Source organism: Nymphalis io, chromosome 21 (assembly GCF_905147045.1).
Source record: "Nymphalis io chromosome 21, ilAglIoxx1.1, whole genome shotgun sequence".
Classification (NCBI taxonomy): Eukaryota; Metazoa; Arthropoda; class Insecta; order Lepidoptera; family Nymphalidae; genus Nymphalis; species Nymphalis io.
In genome coordinates this window covers 3,438,734-3,460,960 of record NC_065908.1, presented here as the reverse complement: position 1 = coordinate 3,460,960, position 22,227 = coordinate 3,438,734, and the positions used below count along the sequence as shown (strand labels likewise).

General features: G+C 33.0%; 3 protein-coding genes across 3 annotated transcripts in view; 1 reads left to right on the top strand and 2 right to left on the bottom strand.

The window, feature by feature from the left end:
- Window positions 1-12,647, top strand: part of LOC126776820 (paired box protein Pax-6-like) — a 47,262-nt gene extending 34,615 nt beyond the window's left edge. Inside the window, exons 5-9 of the mRNA XM_050499627.1 lie at window positions 10,184-10,360; window positions 11,010-11,092; window positions 11,408-11,658; window positions 12,232-12,416; window positions 12,501-12,647. Of these exons, the coding sequence (XP_050355584.1) occupies window positions 10,184-10,360; window positions 11,010-11,092; window positions 11,408-11,658; window positions 12,232-12,416; window positions 12,501-12,589 (785 nt within the window). The 3' untranslated portion in view covers window positions 12,590-12,647. The remainder of the gene's footprint in view (window positions 1-10,183; window positions 10,361-11,009; window positions 11,093-11,407; window positions 11,659-12,231; window positions 12,417-12,500) is intronic.
- LOC126776726 (protein mini spindles) overlaps window positions 1-22,227 on the bottom strand; it is a 230,730-nt gene that overhangs the window by 180,428 nt on the left and 28,075 nt on the right. The gene's annotated exons all lie outside the window — the stretch shown is intronic.
- Window positions 14,663-22,037, bottom strand: LOC126776850 (zinc finger CCCH domain-containing protein 11A-like). Its single transcript, XM_050499691.1, has 7 exons — window positions 21,999-22,037; window positions 21,691-21,772; window positions 21,293-21,412; window positions 20,979-21,116; window positions 20,107-20,242; window positions 19,735-19,935; window positions 14,663-16,111 (listed from the first exon to the last, which is right to left on the bottom strand). The coding sequence occupies exons 2-7, from the start codon at window positions 21,748-21,750 to the stop codon at window positions 15,093-15,095; spliced, it is 1,674 nt and encodes a 557-aa protein (XP_050355648.1). The 5' UTR covers window positions 21,751-21,772; window positions 21,999-22,037; the 3' UTR covers window positions 14,663-15,092.

Genomic DNA, 22,227 nt, shown 5'->3' with positions numbered 1-22,227 from the left:
TATTCGTTAAAGGGCTGTTTTCAACCCCTCACACGCTTACATGTAATTATAGCTGTTAATTTGAGAGAAACGCTTCATGGGAGGATTCATAAATGTTGCTATTTAGAAATATTTAGTATATAATTATTAATTTCAAATGACGGAATGAACAATATTTTTAAAGATCGTATTTAACTTAACTGTTATTTAAAATGTGGATGAACCAGTTTCATCCAATACATTCAGCTGAAATTTTGCCCACACTGCGGCAATGTTCTGTGTTGCTGTGTTGCGGATTGTATGGTGAGTGAATAGGTGTGCCTAGTTGACAGTGTAACGAGTTTTGTACGACTTGCAGGGCCAGTTTTCTATGCGCCAAGATGGTCACTTATATCATCATAGACTGCCTGCTGACCTCAAAAATCATGTCGGCCGCTATTAAAAAATGACGTAGATATTAGGAATCATATATTTTTAAATGTTTGACAAGTAATTATTTGCTAATTTATTTGTATATGTTAATAAAAGTAAAAAAAATCTGAAAGGGTTCACTCTATGAACCTATCTATGCGATAAAGCAGTTTAAAATATGTATTACGTGCAAGAAATATAAAACGACAATAACGCTAGCATTGTTAAAATATTTATTTGTGAAAAAAGCCAAGTATTTTTCTTCATATTTAACACATAGATTTAAACTTACATATAATAAAAAAAAAAACGTATTTATGTCTGCGGCTGTGCATTATATATCCAATAGACATATTGAAAGCTAAAGTGCCGCTACCGGTTAAATATATCTATATTCACGTTCAAATATCAAATACTTCATAATAACGTACATGTTTGTTATGTTTAATATTAATATAATGATTAAAAATGATTAATAAAAAAATTCATATCTCATTTCATATGCTGTCTTACAAATGTACCCGTTTGAAAGTCTTACTATTTAATGACAAAATGAATTTACCCTTAAATAGATCGAAATTGAAAAATAAATAAAAGTCGATTACAACGCGAGACACTTTAATTTTAAACGTTTGATTAAATGAGCTTGAGATCGTAATATAAATAAAAATTCATAAAGAAATACAATACCATCCGACAGAATTGTCAAATATTAAAATTTATCTATTATATATAAATTAATACTCCACCATCAATTTCGTAGAACAACGTTGGCAAGGTAAAATAATGCGGTAAAAAGCGAACGTGGGCGGAGCCACATTATTGCCGCCCCGCTGCGCGCCGCGCGTAAACAACTCGTATAATTATACTATACAAGTATACACTATACCTACTGTACAAATATACACGTAACATATGTCTTGTCTACCTACTGCCTGTACACAACATTTATTTCTACCCACACTACATTAGAGATCGGAAACAGTTAGTAAATAGGTAAGATGTAGACCTATTTGGAAAACTAGAATATATTATTCACTAACTCATATATTAAATGTAATTTTAACTACTATACTAATAAGTAGTAGACTTTAAAGTTAGTTCAATCCACGAAGTCGCACCACACCACACCACTTGTATCGCACACTTGCAATGTAGCGATTGGAAAAATAATGGACGTAATCTTGTTTGGAACTATCTATATTACTATATGCTATATCCGAACCGAACCGAAACAGCCTGTGAATGTCCCACTGCTGGTCTAAAGGCCTCCTCTCCTCATTTTGAGAAGGTTTGGAGCTTATTCCACCACGCTGCTCCAATGCGGGTTGGTTTTATTTAGTATAAACACTAGATAGCAGATTGCTATACACCTGCAGCCTACTCTAGATTATATATAACTCATAAATAATGCGTAAGATTATCATATAACATTGGTTGATACCAGCTTACACCAACTTAACCACGTATAGCTGTAAAATTCGCAGTTACGATCTTGACCGCTCGTCGAATCTTCTATTGACACAAATATTATCGTTTATTAGAAAGTAGCAATTTAAGTAATGCAGGCAATACTTAAAAAAATTCTAATTATTCTTATTTAAAAGTTTGAATAAAAGGGTTTAATAATACCTACTTATTTCTGCTTTAATTTTACTTCCAGCACCAATTATGGCAATATCAAAACGCCATTTTTTTACGATTTGTTTAATAAGTACCATTCACTATTTTAGATAAGGATTAATATTATCTTGTCCCAAGTCAATCCAGTCTAAGTTGTTTTTTTATCTTTACTCCTCCTGTCATTGGATTTATAAATTGTGTTTTATTTTAATATACGTTTCTTTATCCGCAACTTCAAGTATCATTATCATTCGAGCTGTCATTATATCACCTTATATTAAAATCCATCTTCTGGCTTTCAAGTAATCCTTGCACAGACATTGTACGGGGACGGGCAACACTAACGAAAACATGTTTTTTGTCTGCATAAAATATAAATGCGATTTACTTTGCATAAACATTACATTGTGATTCTACTAATTTTGAAATTTCTTTATTTATAATTTGTCCAATTATAAACCGACACTGAATTTCATAAAAAAAACCTTTGTACAAATAATTTTAAGTTTTATAAACTTAGAATTATTATAAAATAGATCTAAAATAAATAAAACCCTTATTTTTTTTTGTATTTCAAAATAATAACATCGGAATCAAAGCTAAAAATGTGATCTTATAATTCGGTTGCACTTACGAAAACCGACCTGTAACTTGTATTTTTGCCGTCATAAAACCTATGAATTACATAATTTGAAAATAAAAATATCTAAATACGATATTGAATAAATTTTGAAATTCTCATTGCGTTCGTATCGGTTACAAAACACCTGCGCGCTCGAGCGGCGGCTTTTCCCGCCGTTTGCACAAAATGGCCGACGCGTGACTGGACTGCTAAATATCAAATTCATACGGTTACATAAATGATAAACATACCTTATTTTTATCTGTTTCAGCCTATTTTATATAATAGCCTCTTGTATTTATATGTTCAATTTCATTGCTATTAGGTATGTTTTGTACTATCTGCTAAATTTTGACAGGATTTTAATTATTGTGTATGAACAAAAGCATCAGTTTACATATAAACTATTTCCAACATTAAAATGAAATATCAACTATAATATATTTAAAATCAATTAATATCAACACATTGATGACAATTTATTTTCAAATATTCCAGTTAGAAATACAGTCAACTGGATCCAGAAATCGGAGACTAAGCAAATGAATTGTATCACTCACGATATAACCCCAATCTTATCTCCGAGATTGACAGTAATACCTACATTTCATCATAAATACAGATATAATAGGGAACAAAACATAACTCCCTAAAGGGAACGCACAGGGGAATCGCGAAATGAAACACGTCACTGTGACATTTTTTGCGATAAGGCAACACCGAGCGTTTTGTTTATTGCTTAGACGCCATATTTTCTTCGATGGCGGGAAATAGATTAATAAAAATAAAGATAGAAATGTATCCCATAATGTCCCTTATATTTGGGATTTTATGTCATAATACGCCCATAATTAATTAATACCTTTAAACAGAATTTAAAGATACTTATGTTACATAAAACATTCATACTTTAAAGCTTACATCATTTAACATTTATTATTAAAACCTCTTTTCAGATAATATTTATATAACATTTAAGAATGGCAGTGAGAAAAAAAAATATTTTAAATTTGTACCAATGTACCGTTCAACCCCGTCCCGACTAATTTTGAGTGCCGTCAAATAGAGACACATCTATTATCTGATACGGATCTCGTACACTGCCTTCATGAAACATTAATGTTTTCCCGCGACGCCTGACAGATGGGCTTCTGATACACCGAATGACATTTCGCCACCGATGTATTAATGTCAGGGGAATGACGCCTCTATATTGTAGATGCGACGGTGTAAATAATAACACGGCTATGTTGAAATGACTGTTTCGAGGTGTCATATTCGTGTGATGAGATGTAGGTGGGATTATAATTAAGAAATGAACTGTCTCTATGTCATCATGTTACATTAGAAAAAAAGATATGTACTCATAAATAATAACTATTAAATATAACTAAAAAAAGAAACATTTTATGTCAATAAAATAATAATTCTTTACAAAAAGATATGATGCTTTTTTTATGGTGTTCTTCGTAAAAGTTTGAAAACAAATATACCTACGATATTTACATATAATACGTATTTATATAATTATGTTATATATATATATACAAAAAAATATATTTTTTATTTCGTACTGTAGGCATCATACATCGTTTAAAATTCAAATAATTGATTTGCAAGATGCATGTTCTATTGTTCAGTCGCAACGGATAACAAAAAAACATTGCAATTTTGGTATTAAAGAATTAAGTGGTAGGATCGGTATTATAATTACAGAAATAAAAATAAATAATAATAGACCTGTTAGGTACGTAAAGTCGCAAATGGGTCACCTGATGCTATGCATATAGTTCACTTATACCGTCCGTCGGCGTCGCCAGCCATGACAACTGAACCAAGGTGCTGAATCTCCTGCCTGTAATTACACTGACTCACTCAACCATCATATTACAGATGACACAAACAGACGAGCGAATGGAACTTACCCTCGCAGACCGGCTTGCACAAAGTCATTCAGCCTATATATATATATATATATATATATATTATTAATAATAATAAATATGTATGAATATAAATTATTCATATTATTCTATGCAACAATACATTTTTCGAAATCAAAAATAATTCTGTACAATTTAATTTCTTAAATATATTTTCATAGCCAGTTTTTACGTTGGATTTAAAAAAAAAAAACACTACTTATCTAAAGGTCATAGTGCTTCAAGATAGAGTAAGCTCGTGAATCGAACGTTGTGAAAACACTCCGGCTCCGGTCCGAGCCAACGGCGCTACCAAAGTTACTCTACAAGAACAAAACTCGCATACGGAATAAAAATATTGTAAAATTATTCAAATTTCACTTTACTTGAACATTATTATTACAAATGTTAGAAAAGCGTCTTATGTTCCATTAAATTATTTTTTTTACTAACTAAAGTTCAAATTACATTTATAAATAAATTATATTTATTTATATTCAATATTAATACTGTTACATAGATATCAGATGGATTATTGCTTTTATCAAATAAGTATAGTTTATCAGATAAAAAAAAAAACATTTCTATACTTCGTAGTGACTATTTGTTAATTTTCTAATTACTTAAGTGTCTAAACATTTTTCGAAACTAACTTCATTATAAACCCTATTAAATACTGTGTTTGTATTTGTCATTGTAGATTTTTGTTTTTCATGTACAGATTTATTAAAATGTTACCAAATCGACTCCATTATTGGGCATACATTTTTAAACGATAATGCTATCGTAGGCAGGGTTACGTGGTAGGCCGGGCCGTTATCGTCTCCTTCCGCATGAACGCCCACGTTACGGTGCCCCCGGCCTCCGCCCCCCCAAGCCCCGGCACCCTCGCGCGACGCTTCTTGACACTTGAATTTAATTTATTTGTTAGATAGTTTACTTTAAATTAAGTACCTAGATATATTTATAATAACTACTAACCGAGGTGTGGACAAGTTATTCGCAACAGGATAAGTTGAAAAGGCGAATTTATATATTTTTGTTAGGAATATGTCAAATAGATAAAAAGTAGTAAATTGTCTATGGTTTCATCCCAATTGCTTGATTAGTTCTCTTATACTAGATGGTACCCCAAAAGGCTATGTACGTAAAAAAAACCAAAGACATAATGGTAATAATAAAATTGTAAACAATTTATAAGTACATATGTATATACTTATGTAATATACACTGTTATAATTATCAATGTTGAGAAGTATTAAATGCATCAATTGAACTTAACGGAGTAAAAACTTCTTTTGATAATTTTTTATAATATTGTATAAAAATTAAAGTAAATAAGTATTAATTATGTCCTAAAAAATAATAAATAAAGCTTTGACAAATTAAAACACCTCGTGTTAAATACCTACCTACCTATCAATAACAGCTGTATTTTTTTATCAGTTTTATAGTCTTTGACAATAACGCTATACTATACATGTGCACAAAAAATATTGAAATACGACTGATACGCAAAGCTAGTTATAGTTTTTATTAAAAATAAAAACAATACAAACACACAATATTCCAAAGAGTTTTTATATTTAAATTAAAAATGTGTCAAAAATTATTACGTAAATTTTATATCAAGACGATTCAGCTGCAGTGCTCGTCCCCTGTCTGCGCGGTACGGCGCGACTCCTCAGCGGATTACGAAAGCGGACTCGCCGCAGTATTACTCGCTAAATATAAAACTTACATTTTTTTCTCTTTAACTCTACTACCTCTCAAGTCTAATCAAGTAAAATATCTGTCATTGTTTTAAAATAACAAGACGAGTACTAAGAATGTATCTTGATATATCATTATAATTTCTTAATGCTGTGCAGTCCGCACGCTTGGTCTTTAAACTTATAATTGAGATCATGCATAAATGTATGCAAGTCAAATCGGTGAACAGAAAAGACCTCATCCGCATCTATGGGTATTGTTAGATCCGATTTAGGGTTTTATTCCTATTTAACTCGTTTGGTGCCATGAGACTTTATCAGCAAAAATATTCCAAGAAAAGGGTTAACATCAGACTAGATTGGCAGATTTTAGATGGCATCCAGTTTGTACAAATCTGCAAATCATTTATTAGATTTATTTAGAGCTTAATCTTGCGAAAATCGTATTGAATATACCCAATTGGAATATTTTTATATTTAATTGTACCAATGTACAATAAGTACCTATATTATACAACCCTGATATACTCTATTGTTTTAGCACTAGAAGAAAACTCGTAACCCTCGTAACAAATTAATTAATTGCAAACAATGAAACTTAATACCCACCTAAAAGTGTATACATTCCCAATGAAAGTTGACGTAAGAAAGTGGTACATTATGAAAGAATTTTGTTAAATTTTGATTTGAAGAGAGTCGCTGTACAACATTTATCTTTAATTGCATTAATTGACCCCTTCAATGACATTTTTTTAACAAACAAGTACAAAAAGGTATAGTTAAGTACATAAGTTTTTGGGAATAATACAGTTAAAGGTACCTACGCCATATTTTTACTTTCTATCTAATACTTATTAAGTACATGAGAACAATGTAACATTCTCAACCATCATATTACATATTAAATAGACGATTGCATAATTTAGTTATAAAACCTTGAAGCGAAGATATTTGTATTGAAATAGGAAAGAATAAGCAATGTTCAGAATTATATTCAGATTCTAATATCTTAGTCTAATTTCTATAAATTTAAATGCGTATTGTGTTAAAGGGAATTCGAATAAATCACAAGACGGGCCTCTGATTAAAATCTTAAGTCGAATAAATCCGGCGTTATCGAATTGTTTGGGAAATTAATTATTACTTGTTCACTTCGCGGCCGCCAAGTTTCTCGAGGGGGGGCTGTTACAGATTCTTAAACACAAAGTAGATAAACCGCAGCTACACGGTTAGATTGTATTATGGTAACAATTTTAAACAGTGATCAAATTAACTTAATCCCTGTATCTATTTGGATGTTAAATAGGTTAAATTTAATAATTATATTTATATTTGTGATAAATATGACCGATGGATAATGTGACTTAAATTGGCGTTATTATATGGCAACTAAGCTTTTTTTTAATTACGTAACAGTAACAGCCTGTTAATGTCCCACTGCTGGGCTAAGGTCTCCCCTCCCTTTTGAGGAGAAGGTTTGGAGCTTATTCCACCACGATGCTCCAACGTGGGTTGGTAGAATACACATGTGGCAGAATTTCAATGACATTAGACACATGCAGGTTTCATCACGGTGTTTTTTTTCACCGTCAAGCACGAGATGAATTATAAACACAAATTAAGCACATGAAAATTCAGTGATGCTTGCCCGGGTTTGAACACACGATCATCGGTTAAGATTCACGCGTTCTGACCACTAGGCCATCTCGACTATTATATTAATTTATATAAGGGTATATTAATCAATAACAGTTTGTGCATGACATATATATATATATATATATATATATATATATATATATATATATATATATATATATATATATATAGTCCTCCTCATCGATTTCGATGACGGCGACCCTAAAAATTAATTGTTATTTCTAGCATGAGCCCTAATATGGCTGGCTAGACCAAATTTGTTTTTAAAAACCCTACGACACGTGTTACAATACAATTGGCCCACAGAGTTGTATGTGTATGTGTAGGATGGCTTAGGTCTCTCTTTTCTTAACTGGCGCTTTTCGTCTAGTGCGTGAAGACGGTTTTCCTCAAACGTTTTGATCTTTTTGTAGATGGTAGAGCGCCAAGATGCCCTTTGGGAAGCGAGCTCCTCCCAACACTCTATGCCAATGTCACAAGCTTTTAGATGTCTTTTAAACACGTCCTTGTATCGCAAATACTGACCACCATGCTTCCGTTTGCCTTTAGCTAACTCCGAATAAAATACAGCTTTAGGCAAACGACGATCGTCCATGCGTAGGATATGCCCACACCATCTGAGTTGACGTTGCATCAGAAGAGCTTCCATGCCATAAATTCCAGAGCGACGCAGGACCTCTGAGTTAGGGACGTGATCCTGCCACTTGATACGTAAGATTGAACGTGGACACCTTAGGTGATATGTGTCAAGTTTTTTGATGTCTGATTTGTAGATACACCATGTCTCTGAGCCATATAATAAAACAGGGATAATTAGTGCCTTATAGACACTAATCTTTGTCTCTAATTTGAGGTCATGGGATTTCCACACACGATCAGTAAGTCTTCCGAAATTGGCGGCAGCGTAGGCAATGCGTGATGGGATTTCCGAAGCCAATGTGTTGTCAGATCGAATGTTGCTCCCAAGATATTTAAAGTGAGTGACTTCCTCTAGTGGTTTCCCATCCAGATTTAGTGCCGTTGGATCCGCTTGGAAATATCTTGGTGGTTGTTTGATGATTTGTGTCTTAGTAGCACTTATAACCAGGCCAAACCGTTGACAAGATTGGTGGAGTACGTCAACATAGTTTTGGAGATGTTCCATGCTGTCGGACATGAGACATACGTCATCAGCGTAAAGTATCTCCAATATAGAGATCTTTTGAATCTTAGTCTTCGCCCGAAATCTTGAAATATCAAACACGCCCTTTTCTGTCCTGACATTAAGTTGAATTTGGTTTCTGCACCTCTTCAGCGCGTCTCTCATTACCACAGCAAAGTATATGGCGAAAAACGTGGGTGCCATGACACATCCTTGCTTTACTCCGCTAGTTATTACAATATCCTCAGACAATTCGTTTTCGTGCTGAACCTGGGCTTTCATGCCAACATGAAGTTGGCGAACCAAATTCACGAATTTCTTCGGAAACCCCAATTTTTGCAGAACAAGCCAAAGAGCCTCGCGTGGTACCCTATCAAATGCCTTCTCTAAATCAACAAAGCACATGAATAGGGGCTGTTGGTGTTCGAGACTTTTCTCCTGAAGTTGCCTTACAATTGAGATGGTGTCAACAGTTCCTCTACTGGGACGAAAGCCACATTGGCTTTCGGGAAGATGCTGTTCAGCCAACTCACTGAGACGGGAGTTTATGATGTGAGTAAGGATTTTGCCGGCACTGGAGAGGAGCGATATACCTCGGTAAGAGCTACAATCGGAAACATCTCCCTTCCCTTTGTATAGCTTACAAATTATCGCATCCTTCCATTCTTGTGGAACCTCTTCAGTTTCCCACACGTTAAGGATAAGATGGTAAAGCCTGCTAACAATGTGTTTACCACTATACTTATAGACCTCAGCTGGTAGTTGGTCCATTCCTGGGCTTTTTGAATTTTTGAGACGCTTTACTGCTTTCACAAACTCTTCAAATGATGAAGATGCATGACATAGCAGAGCTATTAACAAACCGATCGATGGTATATGTTTATCTAAGATTTGTTTATCTTTACTCCTGATTACAGTATATTATAGCTCTAAGACTTTAAATTCTGTTTTATCAAAAAAAGGTAAACGGTATCTTGCCAGTTCACTTAAATTCGCTTAAAAATATCACCGGTACAGAAACATTGATGTTTCGTCATATAGTTTAAATTCTAACAGAAAAAATTACCTAAATAAAATAATTAAAAATAAATTATAATAATTAAATTATCCACAGGGGAAGATCAAATAGAAGGCTTAGAAGGTCTCCACTCAGATGAGACGGGCTCCGGTGACAATTCGAACGCGGGTTCCAGTGGAGCTGATGAAGACGCTGCCAGGCTGCGTCTGAAACGAAAGCTTCAGCGCAATCGCACTAGCTTTACCAACGAGCAAATAGATAGTCTTGAAAGAGGTATGTAGAATATTATACCTAATCTCGTCCTACATTAAATTAACCAAATATCAAGGAGAAGGTTTGAAGCGCTGCTCCAGCAGGTATCCTCACGATATTTTCCTTAACCACCATGATAATGACTGCCTCAATGGTTTCGTGGCTAGACGTAATGCCGCAGACCAAGGTTCAAATCCCAAGTCGGCCAATAATAAGTTATTGAGTTTTTCTTTCGAAAATTCTCAGTAGCAGCCCGGAGTCTGGAAGTTGGAAGTGAGTAGATTTCCGTGCCTCGTAAAGCCGTTTGTCCTGCACCTGAACTCTTTCCGTCGTGTCGGATTGCCGTCACATTCGTTTATAACAGTTAGGTAATAGAGAGTGCACCTTTGTTGGCGCACACATTTGTGCACTATAATGTGTCCTGCGCAGTTGTCTATCTCTCGGCGGCCGAAATTGTCCTTAGGAAAATTTAAGCGTCAATAGCGCAATGGTGTATGTGGGCCGACTAGCGATGTAAGTCACAGGATCGATCCTGAACTTTTAGGCTATTGTCGTTCCCACTCTTAACACAAGCTTTACGCGAAATTGAAAGGGTTAATAAGATTATTGGTAATTCCAAACGGACATATCATATATGTAGTTACAATTTATATTTCGATTATGATTTCAGAATTTGAACGAACTCATTATCCAGATGTGTTCGCGAGAGAACGGCTCGCGGCTAAGATAGGACTTCCAGAAGCTAGGATACAGGTAAGCTAAAAGTTATTTTTTTTCATCAAATGATGTTCTTGCCGATTCCTGAATTTATTTATCGTGATTTTATTTTACTTGGATATACATATAGACTAAATATCTTAAAATATTTAAAGTGAGTAAATATCTTAAAATTTATAAAAGCATATTTAGATTATCTTCATTCAAATGTATCTACAATAAGACAAATTACAATTTAAAAATTGCACGTAAACATTTTGGACCAGAAAAGGCATAAACAAAATGTCAAAAAGCATGAACGTAAGCGTAACGCGTAGCGCGCGCGCCGCGTTAACCTGACCCGACCTTAAGGTGTGGTTCTCGAATCGACGCGCGAAGTGGCGTCGCGAGGAGAAGATTCGCAGCCAACGTCGCAGCCCCGACTGCTTCACGAGCGCGCAGCCCGCCCACGCGCCACTGGCACACCCGCACGCGCACGCACACCCGCACGCGCACGCGCACGCCGCGCCCGCGCTCCCCGCGCCGCCCGCCCCGCACGCGCCGCACGCGCAGCACGCTCAGCATGCGCCTTACCAGTCGCCGCTCAACGTCGACACTTACAGGTAGTTTCAGCATCACATTCGAATGTTATGTTATGAAATGTTTTATTTGTTCCTACTTATAACCGTACCCGTAACCGTAACAGCCTGTGAATGCCCCACTGCTGGGCTAAAGGCCTCCTCTCCTCTTTTTGAGGAGAAGGTTTGGAGCTTATTCCACCACGCTGTTCCAATGCGGGTTGGTAGAATTCACATGTGGCAGAACTTCAGTGAAATCAGACACATGCAGGTTTCCTCACGATGTTTTCCTTCACCGTAAAGCACGAGATGAATTATAATCACAAATTAAGCACTTATAAACAAACTTCCAATAAATTAATTATTGTTTTGAATATCCTTGAAATATTGTTTTAGTTAATGAAATAGTTTATTAAATTCTATAAAATCAAAGCTCGTGTGACCACGGCAGATGCAACTCTTTCAAAACGTCCAGCATTTTAAAGTTATAATTGCGACACAAACTTGATAAAATAAAATAAAACAGAAAATATAATCGTGAAAGTATAAAGTGCAACTTTATTTATTTCATGCCTTCAAATCAACATCAACATTTAACCTGTTTCTTATTATTTCCAGTCCCCTCACTCCCATGGGCTACAGCACAAGTGGTATGGTTGGAGACACACCTGTTTGTGAGAGTGGCGAGTCCGATCTATGCAAAAGCGGTTTCCTGGGTTATCCTCGGTACGAGTTACCATACCGACAGCCAAACCCGTATGTCAACCACAGCTATCATCATGAACCATCATCGCCTCCTCCAGGTACGTGAACTTATATATATCATTAAATATTTTAAATTTATTCCTGATTATTTTTTTAAACAAAGATTATCAATTTTCTTTTAGAATTAGGCGGTCTACTTGGTGCAGGCGTATCTGTTCCATTAGCTGTACCGGGACAGGACTCTCAGCAGTACTGGTCACGTCTCCAGTGACCCTGGTGGAGCTAGGCACTATACATAATACCCAAGGCACATCAAATACACCTTAAACAAAATTGAAACCCAAAACTTTATTTTTCTGACGGTACAGACACAGTGGTATATGTTCCCAAGTGTTTAATATTATAACAAAAGTAGAAACCTAATGATTATTGATTAATTAATTAATACTTGACGTTAACTATCTAAATTATAAATTACATAAAATATAAAATGAAAACCAAGAGACATTGGGATGGAATAAACATTATAAACAATTGAAAAATATATTTTATTTAAATAATTTCAAATTAAGCTACAACCTTAACCTAGAAGTCCATTAACAATTTTAATATTGTCACCAATGAAGCACAAGAAATATCTCGCACAACCGACTTAAGTATTGTATGAATATTATTTATATTTTATTATACGGAATAGTATAAAGAATTAACATATCTACAAAATTCACGAACAAGAATGCGAGCACAAAAGAAGGCTCAAATGTACTTGTAACTTTGTAAATTAGACTATTTCATTCAAATAAAATATAAGTTTATTGGGCTGAATGTGTTTCTATCGCGAAAGAAAATTGTGTTAGAAAAATCAAAGATAAACTTATTCGTTGTATATTTAAATGGAACGATCTACAAGATTTTAAATTCCTTTGAATTACTTTGTCTGATAATGTGTATGGAAGCGCTAATATTAACTTTTATGTCAAACGTTTTTATCTCTTTGTACTAGAATTTTATTTTTGAATGAAATAATTTAATAAAATACATATGTATAGGTGTTACATTTATTTTATAATATAATATTTTTTGTAGTCTTAGATAAGTTAGATATAAGTCAATATGTATATTTGTTGTAAATCTTTCAAAACAAAATTAATATTATGATGATTCGTGTAGCGACCCTACACTACCAGACTTCATCTCTAAAATATATATTTGACATTAAAAAACTTGTTTTTAACACTGGCAACAAATATGTGTAAAAGTTTTTTTTTTACCATTTTATACAATAAAATTATATGATTGTAAAGAGTTGTTAACTCTATATTATTATATAGTATTATTCTAGCGAATTGATGTGCATATTATACATGTTATAATTTAATTTATAAAATCCTCCCAATTCCCAGTAAATGTAATTGTAAATAATGTTCTTAGGTGTGACTGTTATTTGTGATGATTTCTTAGACGTAATATTCCATTTTTTCTACATACGTGTAATTGCAAGTCCACTATACTTAAGAACAAATAAATTAAAGACGCTAAATTTCAATTATTTAGGGTATTCGTTTCGAATTTATTAATATTAGTTGTAAACTGTATAGGAATTATAAAATTGTGAATAACTGTGTGATGTCGATAATGCATTTTATTGGTTGGATTGTAATTATAACATAAAATACATTTTTGGATCAAATCATTATTATTATTTTATTTCACAACCTACCTTTTTTTATAATCCACAGGACTCATTAATATGGTTCACTTCATTTATCAATAAAATTTATTTTACCGTCTTTCGTCGGTAGACTCATAGGAATTTGAACGCATGTCGCGTTCAAATATCGGGTCAGGAAGTTTCGAGTTTCAATGCCATAAAATATTCAGAAAAGAGAAATTTGACAATGTTCTCCTACATTCTTGAAGAGTTAGGCTTGCACCTGATATCTCTCGTCGAATTGCTTTTTCATCAGATTGTGACAAAAAGTAAAAATAATGTCTGACGTCTCGGCTGTGTTAGCTTGTCCTTGAAATTGACTACACGGGCTAAAAAGTCGGACAATACTTTCTAATTAGACCACCAAAAACTCAATGCTTTATATACATGCAATTAAAATTAACGAAAATATAATGAGTAATTGTATTTGTTCACTTTTCATCAGTTGGCAGTATATATTGTTTACTTACATGCAGATGTGACCTGCCATAGAAAATCAATAATAAAACTAAGTTTGTAAGATTAATAATATTGATTGAACTGTTAAATATTTAATATAATCACATAGAAGGTGTTTACAAAAAAAAAACAACTTTAGTATTAGTATAAAATTAATATAATTAAAGCTCTCAATATTTCACACCGAAGTGACTTGAAAATGTATTTTTATAGATAATTTCTATCTATGAACAATTGAACACAATACATCAACATCACAAGATTATACAATATTGAAGTAATATATTGAATTAATAATTCAATCTAATTTCATCTGAAACAATAATATAATATTCATACCTAAAGGTATGCCTACACGTTTTGGTCTTATTTTAATAATTGAATGAATCACTTATTTTGAGCTCATATCAATGAATATTTATATTCAGAAATATCTTAATTACGTACAAAATCCTACATGCAAAAAACTACATGTAAATTTGAAAACACTGTTTTCAATTATTTTGTACTTTTAATACCAACTAGCACTCTACATTCGTTGTATCATCAATTGGTTCGATTTCATTATCTATAATTGAATTTACAACCTAAAAAGCAACCTTGATCATAATTTCTCATTCAAAATAGCATCGATATCATTGAGCAAATCATTCTCAGTGCTTTCATTTCTCTTTAAAAATTTTTGACAGCTCGCTACAACATCAGGGACATTTTTGACTAAATCTAAGTCTAAATCGGATACAGCAATTTCATTATCATCATGTTCATCACATAAATCCACAATGTCCACGGGTTCAGCTATTCTAGTAGTTTCTAGATCGATGACGTCATCATCATTCATTATTGCTACATCAGAGTGCCCTACTTCTACACTAATAAATTGTACTTCCGTATCGGAGTCGTTTTTACAAGAAATATCATATTCTTCGTCTCTACTTTCACTAAACGATTTAGTCGAGCTCCTATTTCTCACTAACCTAGGTTTAGGTATTTGTTCAGCTATTTTAATTCTCTTAAACTCGTAACAGTTATCTACAAGTTCATTCTGAATCTCGTACAGGTCACTGTGTTCTGACAACGTTCGCTTCCTATTATTAATTTCCTCGTTTCGTTTTGGTCCCGTTTTAGTTTGGCAGGTTTGTACTGGCGCATTCTTGTCAAATTTCTTATAAACAATTGAATTACTTCTGACAACTTTGATAATTTTATCACCAGACGTTGTAATCGTTTCGTGGGTAGACAATTTTCTTTTCCTACTTAAATTTAGAGTTATGGGTGTTTGGTGTATAATTGTTTCCGAGACTTTTTTCCTCGCTTTGATTTCGTCTAAGGATAGAACTTTAAAATCTAACGAGCTCGACCTTTCTGTCGTCGGCTGCTTACCTGATATCTCGTCGAGAGACAACTTATCGTATTTACTGGTTAGGTTCGTTCTGACTATTTTCCGCTCTACAGGTGGCTCGGCTTGAGGGAGGGAATCGTAGCTGTAGAAGGCTGCGGCTTCCGCCTGAATTTTCTCCAAGAGCAGGAGCTCCTGCGATTTCGTGCGCGCAATTTTCTGCGCGTCGTCCGACGAGACGGTTTTAGTAGGCGTCGAGGAAGGGGCACTTTCGTTATCAGACTCTGCAAGAACACACCAAGTAATCGCTTAGTAAATTGTTTTAAACGCGAATGATTTTCGTAATTAATTTTGATACGACCACGATTACTAGCGATGTGTCCTTGTATAAGTCAAATCTGAAAGCGACCCGAGGGCGGGCGGTCAAAAATAATTACAAAAATCATATTATGAAACGAAATTTATTTGCTTGTTGATAAATTAACACAATTTCATTAAAAACAAAGCCAAACTACATTCTTTTCCAATACCGGTTCCTATATCAGATAGTGTTATTAGCTTAAATGAACCGCCTTAAACACACTCAGTTCTACTATTAAACATATCTTGAAATTCTTATACAACCATAAGTCTAAGATTAACATAACAACCCCGTATGCAAACAAGAATATTGCGGTACTAGCACAATCAATTCATTAACAATTCATTATCTAATGAAAGATCTTTTATATAAAAACAAATACAACTTTCCGTATAACCAATAAAAGATATTCCATTAATGTGATATTGTAAACTTTAAGCGCTCGTCTGACACATATGTTCTCAATACATCTATACGGCACTCATTTTATATTTCAATGGATATAAACAAAATAAATATCATATATATCAAAAGTGCATCTCATAACTACATTCTACATCAATTCAATTCAATGCACGACTAAGTCTTTTGACTTTTATAAACAAATTCAAAGATCTTAGTTATCATTTGCATTCAATGAATTTAAAACATTCAAAGACTGTACTTTAAAATAATATTAAGTATCAACTAAAATAACACTTGTTAATAAAAAAAAATAATTATAAAGTAATAAAACTAAATGTTATAATCTATTATTAAAGAGTGAAACAAAAATATATACTTTATTGGAATATACAAAATAATCTTTCGACAATGCTCTATATAATTTATAATCCACAGATTACAATCAAAGCTTGAGCCCGAAGCATTTTAATAGCTTTGTTATATATATTTTTATATAACTTTATCATAATTTTTACTTCACTCTTTAATATAAAATATAACGAAAATAATAATGTTTCTTTAAAATTAAGTAGGATAAATAATTTTTCAAATAATTCAAGAATTAACCTTATATAAAACCTGTAATATACATAAACACTTAAGAGGTACGAGCGAAACCAATATTTTAAAAAAAAAAATGTTGCCATCATATAAAGCAACCATATTTTGTACTAACAATTTTACTGAACATAATATTTCATATGAGTGAATTTAAAAACTTTATTACATTTAGATTATATAAATTAAGGTAGAAAAAAAATCACGCTTATCTATATCTATATCCCCCACCAGTTTTTTTTTTAAATTAAATATGGATTTTATCATTCCATACATAAATAATAATGACTAGGCGTACCATGGACCCTAAACAAATACATTTCATAATCCTGTCCCGTTTCATTGCAGTTCTTTATTATAGGAACTTTGCTATCAGTGCGAAATTATTATAAGAATCATCAGAAGTTACTGTCGCCACACATACCAAAGTACTATCATATTGGTAATTGGAAGCATTATCAGATAATTCCATGAACCGCTAAGCTATCAGTTTTTCGATTATTTATTATATTATATAACTTTCCTAAATTGTTAATACAATCTTAAGCGCGATAATTTTACATAATCGATCGTGCAGAAAGGCTTATTATTTTCTTATTCATTTATAACAAATGTCACATTTATAACAATTAGCCGTTCTGCACGATCAGGGACATGTCTAAACATTTTTTTTTTAAATTTTTTCATAACTATCTACTCACGGTGCGAAATGTAATACGAGGGATACCCACAGTGTGTATATACTAGAGCCCCTCTAAAAAATCCTATACTAACATACAAACAATTTAAAGGCATAAAGCTTTTTTTTGTTTTTTTTTCTTCACTTACAATAATGAGTTATAGTAATCGTGTATATATATTTTTATTTGTATTTTCACATATTAGTTAAACCTATTTATATGTACTTTACTATTAGAGACAAGGATTATATCAACATCTATTAAAAAAGTTTGGTTTCATATTGACATTTCTGTCCATCAAGACTCGAAAGTCTTGAAACCCCAAAATGTTATATAATTTAATTAATATCGTAAATCTACAAAACAAAAAAGCCACAGATATCAATGAAGTATAATTAGCTAAGATATGAAAGAGAAGTACACTATCATTTATTGCACATACAAAAATACCGACTTCACATTTCATATTTTGAGTCGGGAGAGAGCTAGAATATATGACTCTACGACTCATGACATAGAAAGAGTTCAAAGGATTAAACTTTATCCTTTAAATGTCACTAAGTATAAATGAAACAAAAGGCCACCTCCTCAGGCAACACAAACATTGCGATAAATATTTTCGATTCAGTCAACACTAGCTAGCTTAAAACCTCGATATTAATCAACTGAATTCTGCTGTAGCTCTATAAATACTATTTAATTGACTAACCAATAATATAAGAGAAAAATAACCAATTACCTTCAATAATAATAATAATAATCAGGCTCTTAGTAGCAGACTGGTAATTCAATAAATCTACATACTCAGAAAGTAAATTCACATTAAATGTCTTGTATATATTCCAGTCTGCGTTAAAACGAAAAAGATAAATAGAACATTCTTAGTGAGTAAAATAAATAATATTTCTAAGACAATGTTCACACTTGTGTTTTTTAAGAGTTTATTACTTGTGACTGAATTTTCTACTAACAAAAATATCACAAGTGTGAACAGTGCTGAAAATAGCTACTCGTTACAATAGTGTTTCTTTTAATTGCATTGGCACACGCTACGTTTACTGCATCCTGTTCATATTTCATGTCATTATATCCACTGATTATTTTAACAACACTCAATGACAGAATTTATATTTTAGTGCCAAATTCAGCATTTTCTAAAGCACAGTGTTAGTTTAAAAGTGAGCGTTCATTAATTTAAATACTTAATACTACATGCGCTCACTGTGGGATAGGAGTTCTCAACAAACATTACATAGTTCCATTACTATTATGATTTTTGGACATTTTGTCTATATCATTACTCGTAATCATTCGTGTAACATGTTTTGAATGAAAACTCTAGACCCCACATTTCATGTTTGATCTCAACTTCACTGAATTTTAAACCCATGTGTCACAATAATGTCTGTTAACTCACTTCAATGGTTTTAAATATAGTCCGCAGTGAACAGAGACCATAAGCCCAGTCAGACGACTCGAGAATTAAATAGACGCTTCTTATTCTTTCATTTAAATCATACAATTTCTATCCAAAATATAAGTATCTCCATATTGTTGTTGAAAATTTATATATTTCATTTAACTGTATATCTATTGTAATCACATATAATCTTATTTTTGTCTTTCCAATACAATCAATGTGTCAAGCTCACCCTCAATACATTATTTATTGTAATATGATTAAAAATTAACTTTATAAATTTCACATTTCGAATTATAAATTTATTAAACAACCTAAGATGATATGATATAACGCAAAGGGGTATAAAGTATATACACAGTAAGAATCATCATCGATCAGAGAAGCGTCCCTCGAATCGTCCGCGCGAGGCTTAGTACATGTAGTTTCAGTAGAGTCGCATACCTTCCTCGAAGTTGACGACGAGGGGGTCGACGGGCAGCGGCGCATACGGACTGGGCTGCGGCTCGTGTGCATGCGCATGCGAGTGCGCATGTGAATGCGCATGCGCGTGTGCGTGCGCGTGCGCGTGCGCCGCCACCACGCGTCGCGGTAGCAGCTCGCTCGTGCCCGGCAGCACGCCCAATATCGCGGAATCAAGGACCACTGGAAGTTTTACGTGTTATTCAGCAGAAAGTTCGACGATTGATTGTATTATAAACCAGTAATAAATTGTCATATAAAACAGTAATAAATCATAATAGAATGTGAATTATAACACATATTATCATTATGGAGAAAGTAGGAATACAATGAAAAACAGTTGGTTATACAGACCTTGTTGTCTCTGCTGTGGCCAAAGAAGGGGTACCGGTGCAGGAGCAGGGGCGGGCACTGCGGCGACAGCCGCTACACTCGCACTCATAGGCCCGCTCTCCACTAAGGACTCTGGCACATTGCTAGTGACTTGAGCCTGGAATGTATTATATAAAAACAATATGAGTTTTAAGCTCATATGTGTAGAATTGTGGTATCCCATAATCAATACAATTTAAATAAAACAAACTATATTGTGTGTGTTGAAGCATTGTCACATATACAATTACATAACAGCATATTGTTAAGTATGAAATGTTAATGCCTGTTATTCAAAAACGCTATGAATTAGAAAGCCAACCACTTCACATTACAAGCCTGAGTAAGTCAGTGGTCGAAGATCTTAAATAATTTAGAATAATCACGGATTCACAAAGAAATAAAGAAAGAACTTAGGAAGTATAATGAAATTTCTAAGTGAAATATTATTCTATTATGAATATAGATATATTTATCAAGAACTGTTTGTAGTATAGCAGAGCTATTAGTAAATAGCTTGGAATATGTCAATGTAAGGTCTGTTTATCATTTCTGCTTCTTTTTTTGAAGTAGGCTATAGTTAATGAGTATGTATTCATTGTGTATATGAAATGGGCACTGGTGAAACTGTGGGCATAGCCAATACAAATATATATTTGTATAATGCACATTTTAGCTTATAATAAGATATATCGCTGCTGGCATTCCTACCACCATTTCACCCGGTCACAATTTCGACAGAAACTATTTTTAATTTTTATTTGTATATATTTTAATATATATATATATATATATTAAAATATATATAATAAAAGGCTATAGTTAAGTAAATTCAGATATATAACTTTACATACATTAATCATGGGTGCTGGTTGGCTGGGTGCTATACCATCAGTGCGAGCATCAGGATTCTTATGCATAAAAGGACAGTGCTTCTTACGACAGCCTCCAGGCTGATTTTCCCAGTAACAGGGGATCTGCTTACGATTTTTCTAGAAGAAATCACAAAACACTTTATATATATATATATATATATATATGAGAATATTTTATTTTAAGTTTTTCCTTACATTTGGTTTTTTTGTTAAATAAAAGAAAAATGTTTAATGATAAGGATATTTTTTAAATTAAGGGTAATACATAACAATGATATTCGTAATTTACTTACCCTAAGTTCCATATGGCGTAATTTACAGCCTTTATCAAGACATTTGCCTTGTTGCCAAGCAGTGCACATTGTTTCACAGCCTAGGGCTGATGGCTCGTGACGAAATACACAATTATCCCCCTATAACAAGTGCCATATATTTTATAGTATCCTCTATAGACATTATTTTAAAAGCAATGTAATCAATAAGAACAAATTCGAATAGTCCTATTAGATGTTTTAAATTGTTTCGGATTAAAAGCTGTTCCACTTTTTCACTGTTCGATTGTTACACAATTGAAGAACCTTCGAAACATAAACAAAATAATATACAATTGTTATGTAAAATACATTCGATCTATTTTTATTTTCTTTTTTTTATCGAAATATATACACTAATTAAAGCATATTGAGTATACCTTAGTGCACGTGGAATAATAATAAAAATAGCAATCGTTAAATTTCCTCGGCGACTCCATCGTTTGATCGGTAACCCGGGCTCTGCAAAAAATTTTTTGTACACTTAGATTTTTAATAACAACACTTTTCACTGCGGATACGAAGTATCAACTAATTGTTCTATATAACCATTGACCAATAACTGTAATATCGATAATTGTGAGGCACAAAACTAAATTTTCATTTTGACAATACGTGAAGCATGTCGCGGTTATAAATTCCTAATAAAATTATATTAATTAAAAAATTTATAGCACTTCTTACTCACCGTATAATTGGTAAACAAAAATTAATTAAAACAACACGAAATATCTACACAACACCCCTATCTAACATAAAATAATAAGAATGTCACTATTAGAAAGAAAATGTAGTAGATATGGCGGACATGTGGCGGAAGGCGAACTTTCATTTCATTTCACTCAACTCAAGAATCAAGTTGTTAGAAAGTTGTCTATAACAAAATAAGCCATAGAGAAATTTATTATTGATATCTT

What these genes read in the sequence shown, in the direction of transcription:
- LOC126776850 (XM_050499691.1), bottom strand. Translation starts at nt 21,750, where the DNA reads ATGGAGTCGCCGAGGAAATTTAACGATTGCTATTTTTATTATTATTCC. An exon ending in TACGCCATATGGAACTTAGG is followed by an intron (nt 21,117 to 21,292) that starts GTAAGTAAATTA and finishes GATTTCTTCTAG; the next exon opens with AAAAATCGTAAGCAGATCCC. An exon ending in CGTCGTCAACTTCGAGGAAG is followed by an intron (nt 16,112 to 19,734) that starts GTATGCGACTCT and finishes GTGTTCTTGCAG; the next exon opens with AGTCTGATAACGAAAGTGCC.